Source organism: Colias eurytheme, chromosome 12 (assembly GCF_061535395.1).
Source record: "Colias eurytheme isolate Ceu_HAF_F1 chromosome 12, ilColEury1 Martin Lab GWU primary, whole genome shotgun sequence".
In the NCBI taxonomy this organism is placed as follows: domain Eukaryota; kingdom Metazoa; phylum Arthropoda; class Insecta; order Lepidoptera; family Pieridae; genus Colias; species Colias eurytheme.
Genome location: NC_142991.1, coordinates 1,834,276 through 1,851,970, shown reverse-complemented (window position 1 = coordinate 1,851,970; position 17,695 = coordinate 1,834,276). Strand labels below are relative to the sequence as shown.

General features: G+C 32.5%; 2 protein-coding genes across 2 annotated transcripts; one reads left to right on the top strand and one right to left on the bottom strand.

The window, feature by feature from the left end:
- The first annotated feature begins 8,168 nt into the window (after window positions 1–8,168).
- LOC149903816 (beta-1,3-glucan-binding protein-like) lies at window positions 8,169–15,290 on the top strand. The gene is made up of 9 exons (XM_090107685.1): window positions 8,169–8,304; window positions 9,509–9,736; window positions 11,104–11,267; window positions 11,858–12,009; window positions 12,349–12,512; window positions 12,912–13,036; window positions 13,950–14,067; window positions 14,494–14,639; window positions 15,013–15,290. The coding sequence occupies exons 1-9, from the start codon at window positions 8,175–8,177 to the stop codon at window positions 15,208–15,210; spliced, it is 1,425 nt and encodes a 474-aa protein (XP_089963811.1). The 5' UTR covers window positions 8,169–8,174; the 3' UTR covers window positions 15,211–15,290.
- Window positions 15,291–15,397: 107 nt separating this feature from the next.
- On the bottom strand, window positions 15,398–16,739 carry LOC149903815 (uncharacterized). The gene is made up of 3 exons (XM_090107662.1): window positions 16,259–16,739; window positions 15,852–15,947; window positions 15,398–15,750 (listed from the first exon to the last, which is right to left on the bottom strand). Exons 1-3 carry the CDS (start codon window positions 16,436–16,438, stop codon window positions 15,460–15,462), a joined length of 567 nt encoding a protein of 188 aa, XP_089963788.1. The 5' UTR covers window positions 16,439–16,739; the 3' UTR covers window positions 15,398–15,459.
- Between the last annotated feature and the right edge of the window lie 956 nt (window positions 16,740–17,695).

Sequence of the window (17,695 nt, the reverse complement as noted above, 5' to 3'; positions counted from 1 at the left end):
ATTTAATAACAATTAAACCACATCGAATCAGACCCTGAAAAATGAAAGGGTTCTATTCCTGAGCATACTCAAGCGTAAGAGAAAAAAAAAGACTCGATTAGTAAAGTATTTCGGTCGCTATCGTGTTAACAAGAAAAAGGATCCGCACATACAGACACACGGACGTCCAAGACAGAACTTTTTTAAACTGTTTTTTAACTAGTTTAAATAACAAAAATGACATCAAAAATATCATGAACGTTAAAAATAGTGTTTTTTCTTAATATGTGTGTGTATGTATTATCTTACAAGTGCAATGTATGATACATAAAGACATTTTAAGTTTGAAAAATCAGATGTTTTGCGCGAAGCGACAGTAGTACCCACCTCAACGCTTCGCTTATGAGGCGTGCAATATATATGTATAGCCTTCCTCGATAAATGGGCTATCTAACACCGAAAGAATTTTTGAAATCGAACCAGTAGTTCCCGAGATTAGCGCGTTCAAACAAACAAACAAACAAACTCTTCAGCTTTATAATATTAGTATATTATTTTATATCCGTGTAAACACGTAAGAAAGGAACTGTGTGGAACGATTTGTCAATCATATATTGAGAATGTTAAATTACTATCCTCAATGTCATGATCAAGATGATAGATAAGAAGGAAAAAAAAACAATTGAATAAATTATGTCACTTTCAAAAACTTTTTTTTAATCCTATTGAGTTAATGACTGAGTATTTATTATTAGTAGTGTAAGGTTGCGAACGTGATGTGTTTCGATATCAACTTTTTTCTCAGCAAAAATAGCTTTCAAATTAATCATAAAAAACAATAGTACATATTATGACCACAGAGTAAATTATATAAAAAAGAGCGTGTGTTCCGAGCTCACGTGTCAGAAGTGAAACTTCTCTGGTAAGATTTAAAGATACCAAAATCGTCGCCTTACTCCATGACGTGACGGTATTGCCATGACGCGACTTGAAATTTTACTCTCTTAAAACACTTAATGTTCAATATACTTTCAGTTCTACCTAACCCTCGGTGTCGCCGTGGGGGGTATCGTAGAGTTTCCTGACGGCATGACCGTCAGGGAAAAAAATATACCGAAGCCGTGGCGCAATCGCGGCAGGCAGGCCAGCTTCTCCTTTTGGCAGGATAAGGACAATTGGTACCCATCGTGGACTCAGCCTGATTTGATTATAGACTACGTGAAAGTCGTCGCTTTGTGAATGTTAACTATAGCCCTATATCGTATCTATATTATGATATCATTAGAAGTAAAGTAATGAAATAAATTTGATGTTTTATTTCTCTTTCTTCATGCAAAAGTAATCTTGGTCAACATACACCCTTATTTCGAATGTGCACCTATACAAATAATATCCGATCAGAATTTGACATATTTAGTGGTTCTCTGGTCTCAATTAGAAATAAATTAATTAATGTTAGCAAATAGTTAAATTATAAGTAGTTATCAGAGTTATTGTTACATAAGTAAGGTAACCAAATTATAATTGTAAATTTGCATGTTGTGTCTAGATCCTGTATCCAGATGGTTGCGAATCAACTAGAAGTTAGCATAATTAGTAAAATACATGAAAAGCATTTGTGACCTGTTTTGTAGACCAATAAAAAAAATAGCTATAAGATTATATTTGGTGATTTTTAGCAAAATATAGGACAGTCACAATGCTCTTTTAAAATATAGAGAGCTACATGAATGATTTTTCATTTTAAATTGTAAATACCGTTACATACTAATCTATAGGACAACATGTATTCCTGCAGTTTTATTATAGTAAGGGCCGATTTTTCAATCCTTGGTAGTTTAATACGTTATTCGATGAATAAGTTTCAACCAAGGATTGAAAAATCAGCCCTAAACAAATCACGTCAAGCATAAAACAAACAACTTTAAAAATAAAATCATTTATTATCCTACAAATAAGAGTTATAAACATAAGTCTCGGGCATATCCGATGTTGTTTTATTAGTAATGATCGTAGCTTGACAAGAATCTGTGGTCCTTTGAGCCAGCATTACATAGTTAGTTTCAGTAATAAGTTTAAGTCGCTTCGGTTCTGACATAGGGCCGATTTCGTCTCCTCTATACCTCATTTAGTTGGTATGGCTTTACAGATTGTATCTTAGCATAGTTGAAGCCTTCTTTCACTGTAATAACACTAATGTTTTGGTGTGATAACTGTTATGTGATCAGGCGTCAGTGGCTGAAAACAGAGTTTAAAGTTTTACGTGCTAGGGATATTTTATTATGTTCAATGTTACAAATAATTTAATAAAAACAAACCTCTGCAGCAAAATTATTTTCTTCTAAACCAGGATATTGTTCGCCGTTAATCAATTTGTAATTTCTTGTAGTTTCTTCTTTAATTTCCCATAAACCTGTTAAAAGATCATCATTTGATTAACGTACAACAAAAAATATTTATGGATAAGTTACGGCCCTGCCTTCATACGAAACTGATGAATGCGCCGTTCGCACGGGAATAGAATGTGGGTCCTATTTCCCTGAGTTAGCATCCAAGCTTACGTCTTAATAATTATTAAAATGTATAAATTCATTCTTTGACTCCGGTCTGCATCGTGCAGACATGGGTGTAAAAGTCTCATTTTAGTCATTAAATGTAGTTTCTAAGTATATCTGAGTTTCTTTTGGGGCCTCCGGCTGCGGGAAATGTAATTGGCGCAGTCGGTAGGATCCTTAAAAAACGTGGCATAGATAGAGTAACCTTGCTATCGCTACGAGGATCCAGAATCTACGATTTCTGCGGCCTGGAGGCTATATCAAAACATCGATCCCAAAAAGTAACCAGATTTGGTAAGTACATAGAATAGTTCTGTGTTGCTTCCTTTTAATATAGTTTATATATTTTTTATTCCTAATTTCCTTTCCATGATTTTCCATCCGTGAAAGTCAAATTCCCAAGAGCACTACATTGAGTAAGGCTGCTCGTAGACTAGTTTTAGAAAATAGTAGAGATTTATTTTAAAATTAATTAGATTAACTAGATTGTAAAGTTATATTATAAAGTTAATGCTGGTAGTGAATAGCCTAATTTCTTAATTAACGATAAATTAAATAAAATTACATACCCAAAATTGAGTAAGCATTCAAAATCCATTATTAAATAATTTCAGGGTCAAAAAGACAAAACCACTCTATATAATGATTTGGCATCGGTTGTAACCATCACAGAGGCAAAAAGTACACTTTATATAAAAAAAAAATTTACAAGCTTTTATCCGTGGTTTATAGGAGGCCTTAGGTTCAAGAATTCAATGTATGCGGCCGATTTCAATTGAAAAAACGTTTAAAAATTGTGACAATAAATTTTTCATTTCATTCAATTTAATTTAATCATTAGAATTTTTCTACGGAGAATTAAATGCATCTTATTTACAGAATAAAAATAATTTTAATAATTAGTAAAAATGATATATAAAAGCATTTAAGTAATTCGAAACCCGTTAGAGGTTTACCTTTAACACAAAATTATTAGAAAATGCGTGAAATGAATATGCACGAATTATATCCAACTGAGTACGGCCCTGACTTTTATTCCGAGAATTATTCGTATTACAATTAGGTATAGTGAATCGCCTTATCGGTATACATATGATCCGAACTTTACACACTATGCTTGTAATAGCTTTACTGACTGTGAAGATTAAGATCGATCTTCATAGGTATAAATTACCGGTATTAATTTGGACTACAAGATTCTAAAAAATATGACAATTTCATTAAAGCTTTTCATAAAAATAGCATTCAGTTTATATCATCAACTATTGTAGTTAACGATATAAAACAGCCATCTATTCTTTCTCAGATAGTGGAAAATCAAAAGGAAATTAATTTCACATTAATTCACGTCTAAAAAAAAATTAAATGACAATAATCTTAATAAATACATTAAGTTAGTTAATCATCATTCAATGTTAGTTATGGAAACAGTTAGGAAGATGATTAAGAAATTAGGTAAGATTTATAATAAGGATCAAATATAAGAATTAAAAGATAGGGAATATTATAATATACTTAAGCCTGGATACTACTTTTCGAATAAGCAAATTGTAATAATTTTTAAATTTCCATTAGTTTCTACTAGTATATTCTTGATTTATTTCATTTAGTTATTTTTCCAAATAAGAATAGGCAGGCCCTCATCCCTTCCTATCCCTATATAGCAACTAACAGTAGCTCATTCTTGTACATAGAGGCTGAATGCCCGAAGTATAATATCTGGTATCTCTATGAATCGAAAAACAATCAAATTCAGACGAAGCCGGACTGTATTCAGGACTTCATTCAGATTAAGAATCAAACCTCAAATAGTTCCTGCAGCTGCGAGACGACAGTTATTTCACTCTCAAAAAAAAAACGACGCAAGTATTAGATGAACGACACATACTTAAGGGGGCGCATAAAGCAAAATAACCAATCTTCTATTAGATGATACGTGTAATATGCAAGACCAAATCTAAAAAATAAAATATATATCAAACTAGATGATATGTTCAACGATTCTGTTTAATCAAAAACATAAAATATTAAAGTTTACTCGATAAAAAAAAATCACTAAGTTAGCTCTAATTTTCACACTTTTACGTTTTCTACTTGACATGGTCATACTTATTATGATTTTTTTTTTCATAAACAATTATATTAAAACATTTGCAAGATATTTGTCAGAGCATTTTGTATAATTACTTTTAGTTTTGGTTTTATCTGCGATAAACCACTTTTATCGTGACAAAATCAAACGTTTATCTCGAGAAAAAAAGAGCGCCAAAAGTGGTTTATCGCAGATAAAACCAAAACTAAAAGTAATTACACAAAATGCTCTGTAACACAATTTTATCGAGTAAATTTTAATATTTTATGTTTTTGATTAAACAGAATCGTTGAACATATCATCTAGTTTGATATATATTTTATTTTTTAGATTTGGTCTTGCATATTACACGTATCATCTAATAGAAGATTGGTTATTTTGCTTTATGCGCCCCCTTAACTACCTTTACCACGCTCATCTAAAATCTTACTATAAATGCAACAGGAGGACTTCGTGATACTCCAAGGTACATTCTTATTAACTATACCTACTGGATGTATCTACGAGTCGGAGAATTTCAAGACCTATAATGTAAATGACAAAATTAAGGAACAGCCACTGACTGAAGATAAGCAGTACAGATATCAAGGACATTAGAAATAAATATACAAGATACGAAATTCTCAACTCAGTTAATTTGGAAGATTTGCACAAAATCCAATAGCAAGTTTGAATGCAAACCCCTCGCTATAGAAAATGATCCTGTAATATATCAAACAACTATCCCTATATATATAATTCTGGTTGGTGCAGTCTTAATTTTGGCCATTTGGTACACGATGTGACGCAGATCGACACATACTTTATAGAGGACGGAGGACCACAGATGAGCAGATGAGCCCCGGCTTCCAGCAACATTTTTCCACAAAATTCAAAAATGGTCGCTGAACTTCGGCGGGAGGAGTTACGGCCCTGCCTTCATACGAAACTGATGAATACGCCGTTCGCACGGGAATAGAATGTGGGTCCTATTTCCCTGAGTTAGCATCCAAGCTTACGTCTTTATAATTATTAAAATGTATAAATTCATTCTTTGACTCCGGTCTGTATCGTGCAGACATGGGTGTAAAAGTCTCATTTTAGTCATTAAATGTAGTTTCTAAGTATATCTGAGTTTCTTTTGGGGCCTCCGGCTGCGGGAAATGTAATTGATAAATCCAAACGTTTACGTAAATATTTATTTTAATATGTTAACCTATTGCTGTTTCAAAATCAATAACTAATGCACTTATTTAGAAAATTATTAAATTCTAGGTAGGTATATAAATTGAAATTATAAATTATGGTTTTAGGCTATGCTATAAAAATTAAATTATGTAAGAACATTTAAATAAGGAAACTAACATTATAAAAAAGAAAAAAAAATCTGTTAGATGTTTACAGCATTCAACTGTACAACATGACCTCTTTAATTGTTATTCAACCGGCTAAGTTTAAAATATTATAAAAATATATCGACAGATAAACATTCGAAAGTTTAATTCTGCATTCAATCATACATAACCTAGAATTGATTATGAACCAAATGCATAATATATACATCCAATTATATTGAAATCGTAAAGTCTCATCCTAAAAAAACATAACAAATGAAATACTGATCCCAGAATTCGCCATACCAAAACTTTTATTTACATCCATAAAAAGGTTTATATTATAGATAGTTTACTTACAATAAAGCGCGTCACACACGGTGAAGATACTATACTATTTTATCTTAAGATACTGTTATATTTTATATTACAGTATCTTAACGCATCCGGTATCAGCGTTCGGACCATCATTTTTCTTTTTGTCATTGCGTACTAAGACCCCTGTAGACCCGCCATCCTGTTACAAATGACGCGAAATTTTGTGGGTCATTTGTAACAGGATGGCGGTTCTACAGGAGTCTTAGTACGCAATGACAAAAAGAAAAATGATGGTCCGAACGCTGATACCGGATGCGTTAAGATACTGTAATATAAAATATAACAGTATCTTAAGATAAAATCTTCACCGTGTGTGACGCGCTTAAATCCTATGTTTGGTTCGTGGATAGTATGACGTACTTCGTCCCACTCCACATAAAGTCAAGAAGGTTCTAAAAATGTAACCCTTACACCCGTTGCGCTTTTAGCGGATCAGCATAAATCAAACAGATTAAAAAATATATACAAGGAAAACTCAATCCTGTCTGAATGCTCGCCATGTTTAAGTGAATATAATATTATCTTGAAACTGAATGATAACCCGTAAGTATAGTTATTGGTATTGAGATAATTTAGTTGTGTTTTTAATGTCGATTTGATAAAATTTTATTTAGGTTTAGTAAATTTGTAAGTCTTATTTTAGAATTTTGGTACTTTGGAAAAAGAAAGGGGTTGTGAGGGAGAAATCTATATTTATATTTAGTTAATTTAAATTCTGCACAAATGAAGAGACGGACTGTACGCGTTAGAATATATTATACTAGCTTCCCACCCGCGGCTTCGCCCGCTTTGTCTAAAACATAATAAATTATATACTAAAATCTTCCTCTTGAATCACACTATCTATTAAAAAAAATCGCATCAAAATCCGTTGCGTACGGTACTTTTAAAGATTTAAGCATACATAGAGACAGGGACATAGGGACAGAGAAAGCGACTTTGTTTTATACTATGTAGTGATATTCTATGCTATAACTCTATATTCTGTATTTTTATACGAAATGATCCCATCATCATATTTTGCATTACGCCTGCAAATTAATATTATACAACTTTGCATGGGTAATTATCATCAGTCGACCCACCAGACCCTTTGGCGAATAAATTAACCTACCTATGTAGAGTTTCCCGAATGAACAAATTTATAAAAAAAATACGCTACAAATTGAGTCTCTTTTTTTAAAAGTCGGTTAAAATACTACGTGTTATTTAATATATTATCAACAGGTTTTTATTTATGTAACTTTTACAGCGAAAGGTCATTGTCTCTTGGTTTGCGGGTTCTTCCCCTTTACTTTACTATCAGTTACTCGAGCAGTTCTTAAGAAAAATGACTAATGGGGAGAACCCTTTTTAGTGGATTTGTAAAATTTATAATGTATAAAATATTTTCATTTAAAATGATACATTTTGTCAATTCACCTTATATCAAAAAGCTTTGAAAAAGATAATAAACGGAATCCGTGTTAGTGCGAAAGTTTGTGAGGATGGATGGATGTTTGTTACTCTTTCAGGCAAATACTACTGAACCGATTACAATGAAATTTGGTATGTAGCTAGACGAAGACCCAGAATAAGACATAGGCTACTTTTTATCCCGGAAATCCCACCGCAGGAATAGGAACTATGCGAGTTTTTCTTTGAAAACGCGATCGAAGCTGCGGGTGGAAATTTAGTAAAATGTAAATGTAATAGAACAAAAAAAAAATCCTTTTAGAGCCCACCATTGGATTTACCTACATCTAAGTAAAATACCGATGGAAACAACAAAACAAATAGTAAAATTTTATAAATTGGTGATTCAATTGCATACACAAATATAATCTTTGCTTACTCATCTTTGACCTCAGTGGGAAAATGGCGCTTAAGCTGTTCGGTCGCGTCTTAATTCTATTTTTAGTGTCAGCTGGTGCATCCGGTCAGTTCAACATACCTGATGTGACGATACAGGCCTTAAAACCCAAGGGCATACGGGTGTCAATACCAGGTTAGTTATCTATAACTCAAACATTTATTTATTAAGGACTTCTTCAATCAATTAGACTTCCTCAATTAAATATAATATTTGACAAAAATACACTAATTAATATGAGCACCTTGATGCTCTAATTTATCATACCTTTAAATTAACTATTTTTGTTAATCTATACTAATATTATAAAGCTGAAGAGTTTGTTTGTTTGTTTGTTTGTTTGTTTGAACGCACTAATCTCGGGAACTACTGATCCGATTTGAAAAATTCTTTCGGTGTTAGATAGCCCATTTATCGAGGAAGGTTATAGGCCATATTTCATCACGCTACGGGCAACAGGAGTGGAGCCACGGGGGTGAAACCGCGCGGAGCAGCTAGTATACATATAATCTGAATCTCGCAAACGGGTTCAACGATTTTCATGAAATGCATGCAGGTTTCAGAGGCAATAAATCGATTTAGCTAAAATTCGTTTAAAAAAACAGCTCTATTACACAGCTACAATTTGTCTGTTTGGTTGAACGTGCACGAATGTTTCCACATGATATCACAGTTTTTTTTTAATTTAGTAACATAATGAAATCTAGAAAAAGTATGTAACTAGAAAAAATCTAGTTAGTAAATAAATACTTATTTGTAAGTACAATTGACTGCAAGGTGAATCCAATTTATTTTGTACTAGCGGTCCGCCCCGGCTTCGCCCGTGGTACATAATATTTACGTTTTCTCTACATAAAAACCATCCTCGTACTTCAAGGAATATAATAAAAAAAGAATGATCGAAATCGGTTCAGCCGTTCTCGAGTTATGCGCTTACCAACACATTTTGCGATTCATTTTTATATATAAGATTATGTTCATATAATAATCAATATAATAATCTATTTGATTTCATATACTGATGGTGGCGACATTATTGTCTCATACATATTATATACAAATCTATTAGTCATATTATATTAACCGATTAAAATAGCACCTTGAAGCAGACGAGTTAATCAAATACGCATAATTAAGGATTAACCCTGCATTAATTTTTAGACCACACAGCCTATTTCCATCTGGTATTGAGAATAAACAAAAAATTTCGTCGGTTCTTGAAATGGAATCACTTTAGAAGTACCAACTCACATTAGTGAACATAGGATTTGAAAAGTTCTTCCTTTTATCACAGCTTTTATGAAAGTGTTTAAAATACTAATAATAAAACTCTTTTTAGATGATTCCTCACTATCACTATTTGTATTCCAAGGGAATGTAAATAGAGGTATAAAAAACACCGATGTTGGCCAAATATCGGGAGAAATCACAGCGCCAAAACGCGGAAAATGGGTGTTTGAAGACCTCAATATAGACCTTAAACCTAATGACGTCATCAACTATTACGTTTATGTGGTCAGCAATAGAAAGGGCTATTTTAAAGATAACCTTTCATTTACTGTTAAAGGTGAGTTTATTTAATACTAGTAATAGCTACAGCTGACGAAGAATTACACATGACGCAAAAACTAAGACATCATAAATACATTGATTTGACTGGCCGGTTGGCTTGGTTGGTAGTCAGTAGTGGCCCTTCCTTCCAAGCCAGAGGTCGTGGCTAGGGATGGCGATTCTTTACGAAAAAGATCGATTTTTAAATCGATTCGAATCGTAGTCTAATGAATCGATTCACGAAAAAATCGAGGCCTACAAAATCGATTCTTAAAAAATCGATCTTTTTTTCAAGTTTGCATTTACAATGTAAATTTGTATCAATTTTACTAAAAACAAGATTAATATTGCAATTAACGAAATCTTATCAATAAAATCAGGGAATTCAAAAATAACAATTATTTTGATTACCGTATCAAACTATAAGGATATCAAACAATAACAGAACAAACTGAAAATAATAGCGTCAAAGTGAAAAATAAGAAGCGCTTTACTTATTTACTTACCTTACCTACTCTCAATTAGTTATTATTTCGCAACAAACACTACATGAAAATCTGATGAAAATCAATTATCAATCATGAAAATACTTATAATATTATGCTAATAACAGTATTCAATAAACGACAACAACAAATGAATAATGCAAATTGCAATATCAATCGTCACAGATTATAGACACATAAAGTCAAAGACTACTAACGTAACTTTTTTATTAAAGAGAGGCGAGTAAAGGATACCAAACATACAGCCATCTCGCGAGTTTATGAGTAGTTAACTCTTTAACCGGCAGCACTCTTATAATTCAGGCACATTCAACTAAATGCAAATAATTGTATGGTTTATACCAAAACAGAAAAAATCGAATGTCGATTTTCAAGGGTGATATATCGATTCAGTGAATCGATACAGTACTTCATATCGATTTAAAAAATCGATATTTTCTGCTCGAAAAATCGATTCTTCGATTAATCGATCTCAGATCGCCATCCCTAGTCGTGGCTTCGATTCGCACCTGGGGCAAATATTTGTGTGATGAACATAGATGTTTGCTCTGTGTCTGGGTGTTAATTATCTATATAAGTATTTATTTAAAATTATATATGTATGTTTATCTGCCATCTGGTTACCATAACACAAGCGAAAGCTTAGTATGGGATCAGATCGTGCCGTGTGTGAAAATTGTCCTGTAATATTTATTTATTGATTTATTATCTTTCTTTGTCCGGAAGGATAGTGAAAATAAATACAGAAAAAAAGTTCCTACAAAAACCAAGTAACTAGTCTATCGTCATTGTCATAAACTAAAAAAGGAAAAATAAAAGACGACACTCTCCAATATGACCTTTTTAATTTACCGCACATAGCATTCTTGTCTTTTAGAACTGGTGGACCCATCAGCTCCAGTATCATCCCCAGAATGTCGCAGTACTCTGACACAAGTGAGAGATGGCAAAGCGTGTGCCGGACAAGTTATATTTGAAGACAACTTTGATAGACTTAACGAAGATTTGTGGTACATCGAACAGTATGTGCCAGAACAACCAGTAAGTATATTTTATTCTGATTTTTGATGAGATTAAATGTTCTGATAATAATTAGGGCATTAGTGGCAAAGAAGCTCAAGCAGATTCCTGAATAATATTACGAGAAGTAGACGTAGATATTATTGATCAATAAAAATCGCCTTATTTAGTGGAGTATAGAATGTTGCAACGACATAAAATATTTCCCTAGATAGCTTTGCTATAATTGTCCTGCAAAATTCAAGCCTGAAGTTTCAATAGTAATAAATTAAAATGAAATAAAACGATCCACGAAAAGCGGTGGATAAAATTTTTGAAAATTGTGTTCTTTTTACACGCTTTATATTAGCTTCACCTGTATGTTTGTATGTTTGTAACCGACTTCTTTGGGCGCGATTTTGACCCACTTTAAACGGCCAGATTTCGTTCTAACTTTGTAGATTTATTGAGGACCGATGACAATACACTAATTTGATAAAATTTTCTATTTTTTAGTTTGGTTTTCTATATCTTTCTATCTTTTATAAAAAGCGTGTTTTTTTAGTTTTTTTAAACTAATATTATTTATCTCGAAATCACAGTAGAAGACCTTACTCTGTATTATTTATCAGGATTATCCATTTGTATCCTACCAACGTCCACCGAAAAGTCAAACAGTATCAGTTAAGAATGGAAATTTGGAAATAGCTCCTCAACTTCTTCAAAACTTTCCGGGATTTTCGAAAAATTCGATATACTCTGGTACTCTAGATTTAATAAGTGGGTGAGTTTTAGTAATATTTTTTATCCTTATTTCATGATCAAGTTTCGTTGAAAGTATAAAAAAAAACCCTTAAAACTAATCTTACAAAGTTTATCCATATTTTATCGTAGCCTTCAGTATCTCTATACTAATGAGTATTCTTAGTTTTTTATACACATTCAATATTCATTCTTTTACCAAAATGTACTTTTCCGTTTGCATCCCATTCCCACGTAGAAAAAGGCGTCACTATTAATTCTATGATAATTTCATTATCATTTCTTCCGCATTAAAATCTTCAATTATTATTTGTATGACAAGTTCCCTTGACTGTTGTTAATCCTTTATTATTTATTCTAGCTGCACAAGTAGATCAACATATTCATCGAAATGTAGTACAAGTGCTTGGGGAGCAAATATACTGCCTCCAGTTGTCAGCGGAAGATTGACTTCAAAACTGTCCTTTAAATACGGTCTCGTGGAAGTCCGGGCGAAATTACCTCGAGGCGATTGGATCTTTCCAGGTGACCTTTTTAATACAAGTCTTTCATACTATAGAAAATATTAGAATTTTATATGTACTTACCTATATTCGTCGTCGTCGTCGTCGAGTAGTAGAAGTAGACCGAATAGAATAGAATAGATAGATTTTTTTTTCAATGATTTGTTTCTGGCGAGATAGAATGTTGAAATATAAAATGCCCATATATTTACCCATACGGACAAGGGACTAAACTTACTGATATTATACATTACATACACTTCTTTATTTCTTGGTTTTATTACAGTATAAGTAAAAATATGAAACGCGAGTACGAAACGAGATACTTTCATAATAATTCCTAAAAAGTCGTTTCAAAACTTCACAGTTTTTATGCATCGATTTTTATGTATGTTTTTATTTTATATATTGAATCTTTCAGATATCCTGTTAGAGCCTTTATTGAACAAATACGGGTTCATGAACTATGCATCGGGAATAATAAGGATCGCTGGTGCTCGGGGGAACAGTGAACTGATGTTTGGCAATGATAATATTGGAAATCAGGTATTATATGCTATTAAGGGCCGATTTTTCAATGCTTGGATAAAACTTATTCGTCGAATAATGTATAAAACTACCATTTTAAAAACGTATTCTAATTGCCCGTATTTGACAGTTTACGTGACATTTTAATATTATCGTGTAATACTTTATTGGGCGGATAAGTTTTATCCAAGCATTGAAAAATCGGCCCTTAATGGAAATAATTATTATCGTGACAATGTACTAAGATAATGCAAGTTGTGTGGCTAGTTTAATAGGCACGCTATCACACCACGCAAGTACTTCTTTCAAATCCTTTTCTGTAAATATTTCAGATTTGAATCTCTTCTTCTCTTCTCTGTAATATATATATAAAATTCTCGTGTATTAACTATTATGTGTTATTCGTGTGTATGTTAGTTACCATACTCCTCCGAAACAGTTGGACCGATTCTCACGAGACTTTGTGTGTCTGAGAATCGGCCAACATCAATTTTTCAAGTTATAAGAGAAAGGCAGAATAACGTTTGCTGGGACACCTAGTAAACTTATATAAGTAACAACAGAACATAATATGAATAACATTGTAAAATAAATTATTAAAACAGTTGTAACAATAACAGTTGTTATGTTTCAAATCTATTATCTTGATTAGCATTCATAGCATCATCGTAGTAAAAGACTATAAATTATTATTCAACATGAATACTATATGGTCAATGTCTTAGCACTTCCTAAAGTAAAATAATAATACATATTTTTATTGTATTATCATTTTAATGTGAACTCCATATTTTACTGTTAGTCGTAAGTTAATCTTTTTCTGTTGTTTATTTGAATCCTGCTAAAGAAGTTTCACTTCTGACACGTGTGCTCGGCACGCACGCTCTTGTTTGTTCTTGATAACTAAAAACATGCATGACAATAATTTCAGGTTCTATATGGAGGACCAATTATGGATTTCAACTGCCGTCAATACCTCATCAGAACCAAATATTCTGGGAATCCTTGGTCTAACGACTTCCATCTTTATGCTGTACTGTGGGAACCCAGTAAGTTATGTTTTCCCTTTTTTTCAGACATATTCTACACATAAAAAATGTACAGTAACGTTATTTACATAAATAGAAAAAATTAATTTGTCACGCATAATCATAATAATTATGATAAAGTACAAACTTTAAACATAAGAATGAAAGGTTTGAATAAGGGAAGACTTGGTTTATTTAAAAAAAAATAATCTATAATTTTCACCGTTTATTAATGAGACTCGTAATCATTAGCTCTGAATTAAGTAACTTAGACATTCCACTTTCAGTCACATTTTGAGTATGGTGCATTCCTCTGTAAATATTCATGGGTTATGTCCGCACAATTATTTTATTGGTTGTGTGTATGTATGGGTTAACAAACTAGCTCAGTTGCCCACCCAAGAAAATGTTTTGACCCCAAAATGATTTCGATCTAATCCATTGCAGCTCGGATAACCTTAACAGTGGATGGTATAGAATGGGCTCGTGTGGAGCCCACAACAAATGGACTGCAGGAACAGCTGCCCCGGGACTGTCCGCTACCACGAGACCTCCTCAACACTGGGACCAGCATGGCTCCGTTTGATGATTATGTAAATCTCTAAATATAATAATTTATTTCTATTTATTTATTTGATTTATTTCAGATAATTGCAATATCCATATAATTGTTAGTATCTTGTTACCTTAAAACTATGTTAGTATTAAAATTACAACGCCATGACCAAGGGAAATAATGAATCCCTATTTCCCTTTGTCACGGCGTCACGCGTGAACAGCTACATCGATTTCGATAATTCTTATTTTGACGTGTTCGTTATTGTCAGGAGACGGATCTCATGAAATAGCTTTATATCGCCAGAATTCTTATATTATAATAAAATAGTTATAAGAATATAATTACATAAAAAATATGCAAATTACTATAAATAGACCTAAACCAACCAATACCAATTTCCATTTCAGTTCTATACAACATTAGGGGTGTCAGCTGGTGGAATATCCGAGTTCCCAGATGGCATCTATACATCAGGGTCTCGTTTGAAGCCCTGGAGGAATCGAGGTCGGAAGGCGATGCTCAATTTCTGGCAAGATATGGACGCCTGGTGGCCGACCTGGTCACAACCATTGGTCATCGACTACGTACGAATTAAAGCTCTTTAGATTTACGTTAGGATTAAGTCGAATACTTGTTGTTTATCATCTGTAAAGGATTTTTTATGAATGAAAAAACATGCAAAAATCTTTTTATTCATATAAAATTCTTTATAGTTTTAAAAATTAATTGTTATCAATAAAACATTTTGAAAAAGATGATAAAACCTATTATTATTTTTATTGTAACCGACCAGTATCACACACTTCCTGTCCTTGTGTAATAAACAAAACTTTAAATATTTAAGAGTTCAGGTATTAAAAGTAAGAATTGTAAATAAACGGGAAGACATCTTCTTGTATTTGTACGTTTTCTGTTTGCATTGAAAACTGACACCCATTCACGGTCCTCGTTACAACAGCATCATAATTTGTATCTTTCAAAACTTTTATTCTTATTGGTGCTGATAGTGGACCATCCATATCACTTTTAAAGGCGAGAACTCTTACTTCATAAAGAGTATTGTATTTAAGGTCAGTAACAGTAGCTTTAAACCTTACTCCCGTTATAATCTCGATAGTCGGATCTATTTTGCTTGAATTGAATTTCTGGAAAATGAAATATTTATAAGTAAAAATCTGAGGTAAAATTTTACGGATATATCAATTTATTGTATCATTAAAAAAAAATGTATAGAGAGAGTTTTCACCTGTAAAGGTATGTCATTCTTCACAATTTCTGGGTGATTGTTTGTTAGTAATTTTACTTCTGTCGCAGATGACTCAGATATCTCGAAAATATGTATCTAAATTGAAAAAAAAAGAAGTTTATATAAAAGTGTAATTTAACACTTAAAACTCAAATGTATGAATTTGTGAGTTTCGCTTTACTATTAATTTTCAAAGGCGATATATTCAGTACTAGCGGTACGCCCCGGCTTCGCCCGTGGAACATGTTTACGTAATCTGTTTACGTCTTCATTATAAAAAAAGAATTAACAAAATCGGTTCAGCCGTTCTCTAGTTATGCGATTACCAACACATTTTGCGATTCATTTTATATTATAAATTCAGTGTTCAACCATTGAAAGTACGAATAACCTGTAGCAATTCTTACCTTAAAGCCCAAGACAGGATCACGCATTAACTGTCCAACATTACTCCAATGGATGTATAGCCCTCGTGGCTCGACTGACGTCACGCTGATCAGCCGGGGGGCTTCCAAATTATAACTTACGTCTTCAGCTGCATTTGAGCACGATAGAATCATTACGATCCATAAGCATTTAATCATCATTGTTTCTATTTTAACAACTTTAGAGAAGACACACGGACACAAACAGAAGAATAGAATATACACTAACAGAAGATTGAATATCTTAGTCAGAAATAAAATATGTGTGACAGAGAATTACAACTTGCCGTGAACTTGATGGGAATATTGAAGAATCATGCTCTGTTATCACAAGTCACTAGTGATTAGATGATTTTTGCTAGCATACATCCTACGTGTAATTTTAGTTTTTTATTTAGTTTTGCGCGATCTTTTGTTTTCTATTTATCTCCTCCAAAGATATTAATCACTATAGTCGGTCACTATAACCATATTATATCCATGCTTCTTTGATGTTTTCGTTCGATTTTAATTATGAGCTCCTCTCATATTATATGTTTTAATTTGTTTTTATGTGTGACCTGCCAGACAAAAACCTATACCTATGCTTTTAGTTCTATCAATAAAAAAAGTACGCTAAAATATTTTTTTACAACTGAGAAACCCGATTCAGTCCTAAATTAAATAACAAATGACGAAATTAAGGGAACAAACTAATAAATGAGAATTTATAAAAATGTATAAACAAAACGTCATTGAGTATAATATAGTTTTAAAATGATACCTACTATACTTTTTCCGCTTCGATAAGAGAATAAAATTGTATGCTGTGATAACCTTTTTGCAACGTATTTTACGTCTACATATAGATACGTAAGTAAGAAATTAATAGAGCTGTTAATTATTAATAATAGAAATATACAGCTGTAGGTCGCTTCTATATTGGAGTATTCACTTTGTACACTTCTTGTTTTAAACACGTTGACAATTTAATTTAAGACTAGCTGTGCCTCGCGGTTTTACCCGCAGTGCTCCGCTCCCGTTGATCTTAGCGAGATGAAATAGCCTTCCTCGATAAATGGGTTATCTAACACTGATAGAATTTTTCAAATCGGACCAGTAGTTCCCGAGATTAGCGCGTTCAAATAAACAAACAAACTCTTCAGCTTTATAATATTAGTGTAGATAGATTCGTGGCTTTTATTGTCTAATTTTATTTTATTTCTCATAAACATTAAAATGTTACTCGATATTATGTTTATCTAACATTTTAGCTCATTTTCTAGAATGGTCTTACAACTTCAACGAATCCTTTTATAACCAAACTATGTCTTGAAATGTACTAAAGACGCGAAGTTGATGCAATATACCGACTTCACCAACGTTTTTGATTAAGTCAGTTACATTTCGCTACTTGAAAAGACAACAAATTATGATATT

Bases quoted from the DNA above. Each gene is read 5' to 3' on its own strand.
- LOC149903815 (XM_090107662.1), bottom strand. From the start codon at position 16,438: ATGATGATTAAATGCTTATGGATCGTAATGATTCTATCGTGCTCAAAT. The intron at 15,948-16,258 runs GTAAGAATTGCT...TTTTCAATTTAG, and splicing joins ATCCTGTCTTGGGCTTTAAG to ATACATATTTTCGAGATATC. The intron at 15,751-15,851 runs GTGAAAACTCTC...TTCATTTTCCAG, and splicing joins AGAATGACATACCTTTACAG to AAATTCAATTCAAGCAAAAT.
- LOC149903816 (XM_090107685.1), top strand. From the start codon at position 8,175: ATGGCGCTTAAGCTGTTCGGTCGCGTCTTAATTCTATTTTTAGTGTCA. The intron at 12,010-12,348 runs GTGAGTTTTAGT...TATTTATTCTAG, and splicing joins ACTCTAGATTTAATAAGTGG to CTGCACAAGTAGATCAACAT. The intron at 14,640-15,012 runs GTAAATCTCTAA...TTTCCATTTCAG, and splicing joins TGGCTCCGTTTGATGATTAT to TTCTATACAACATTAGGGGT.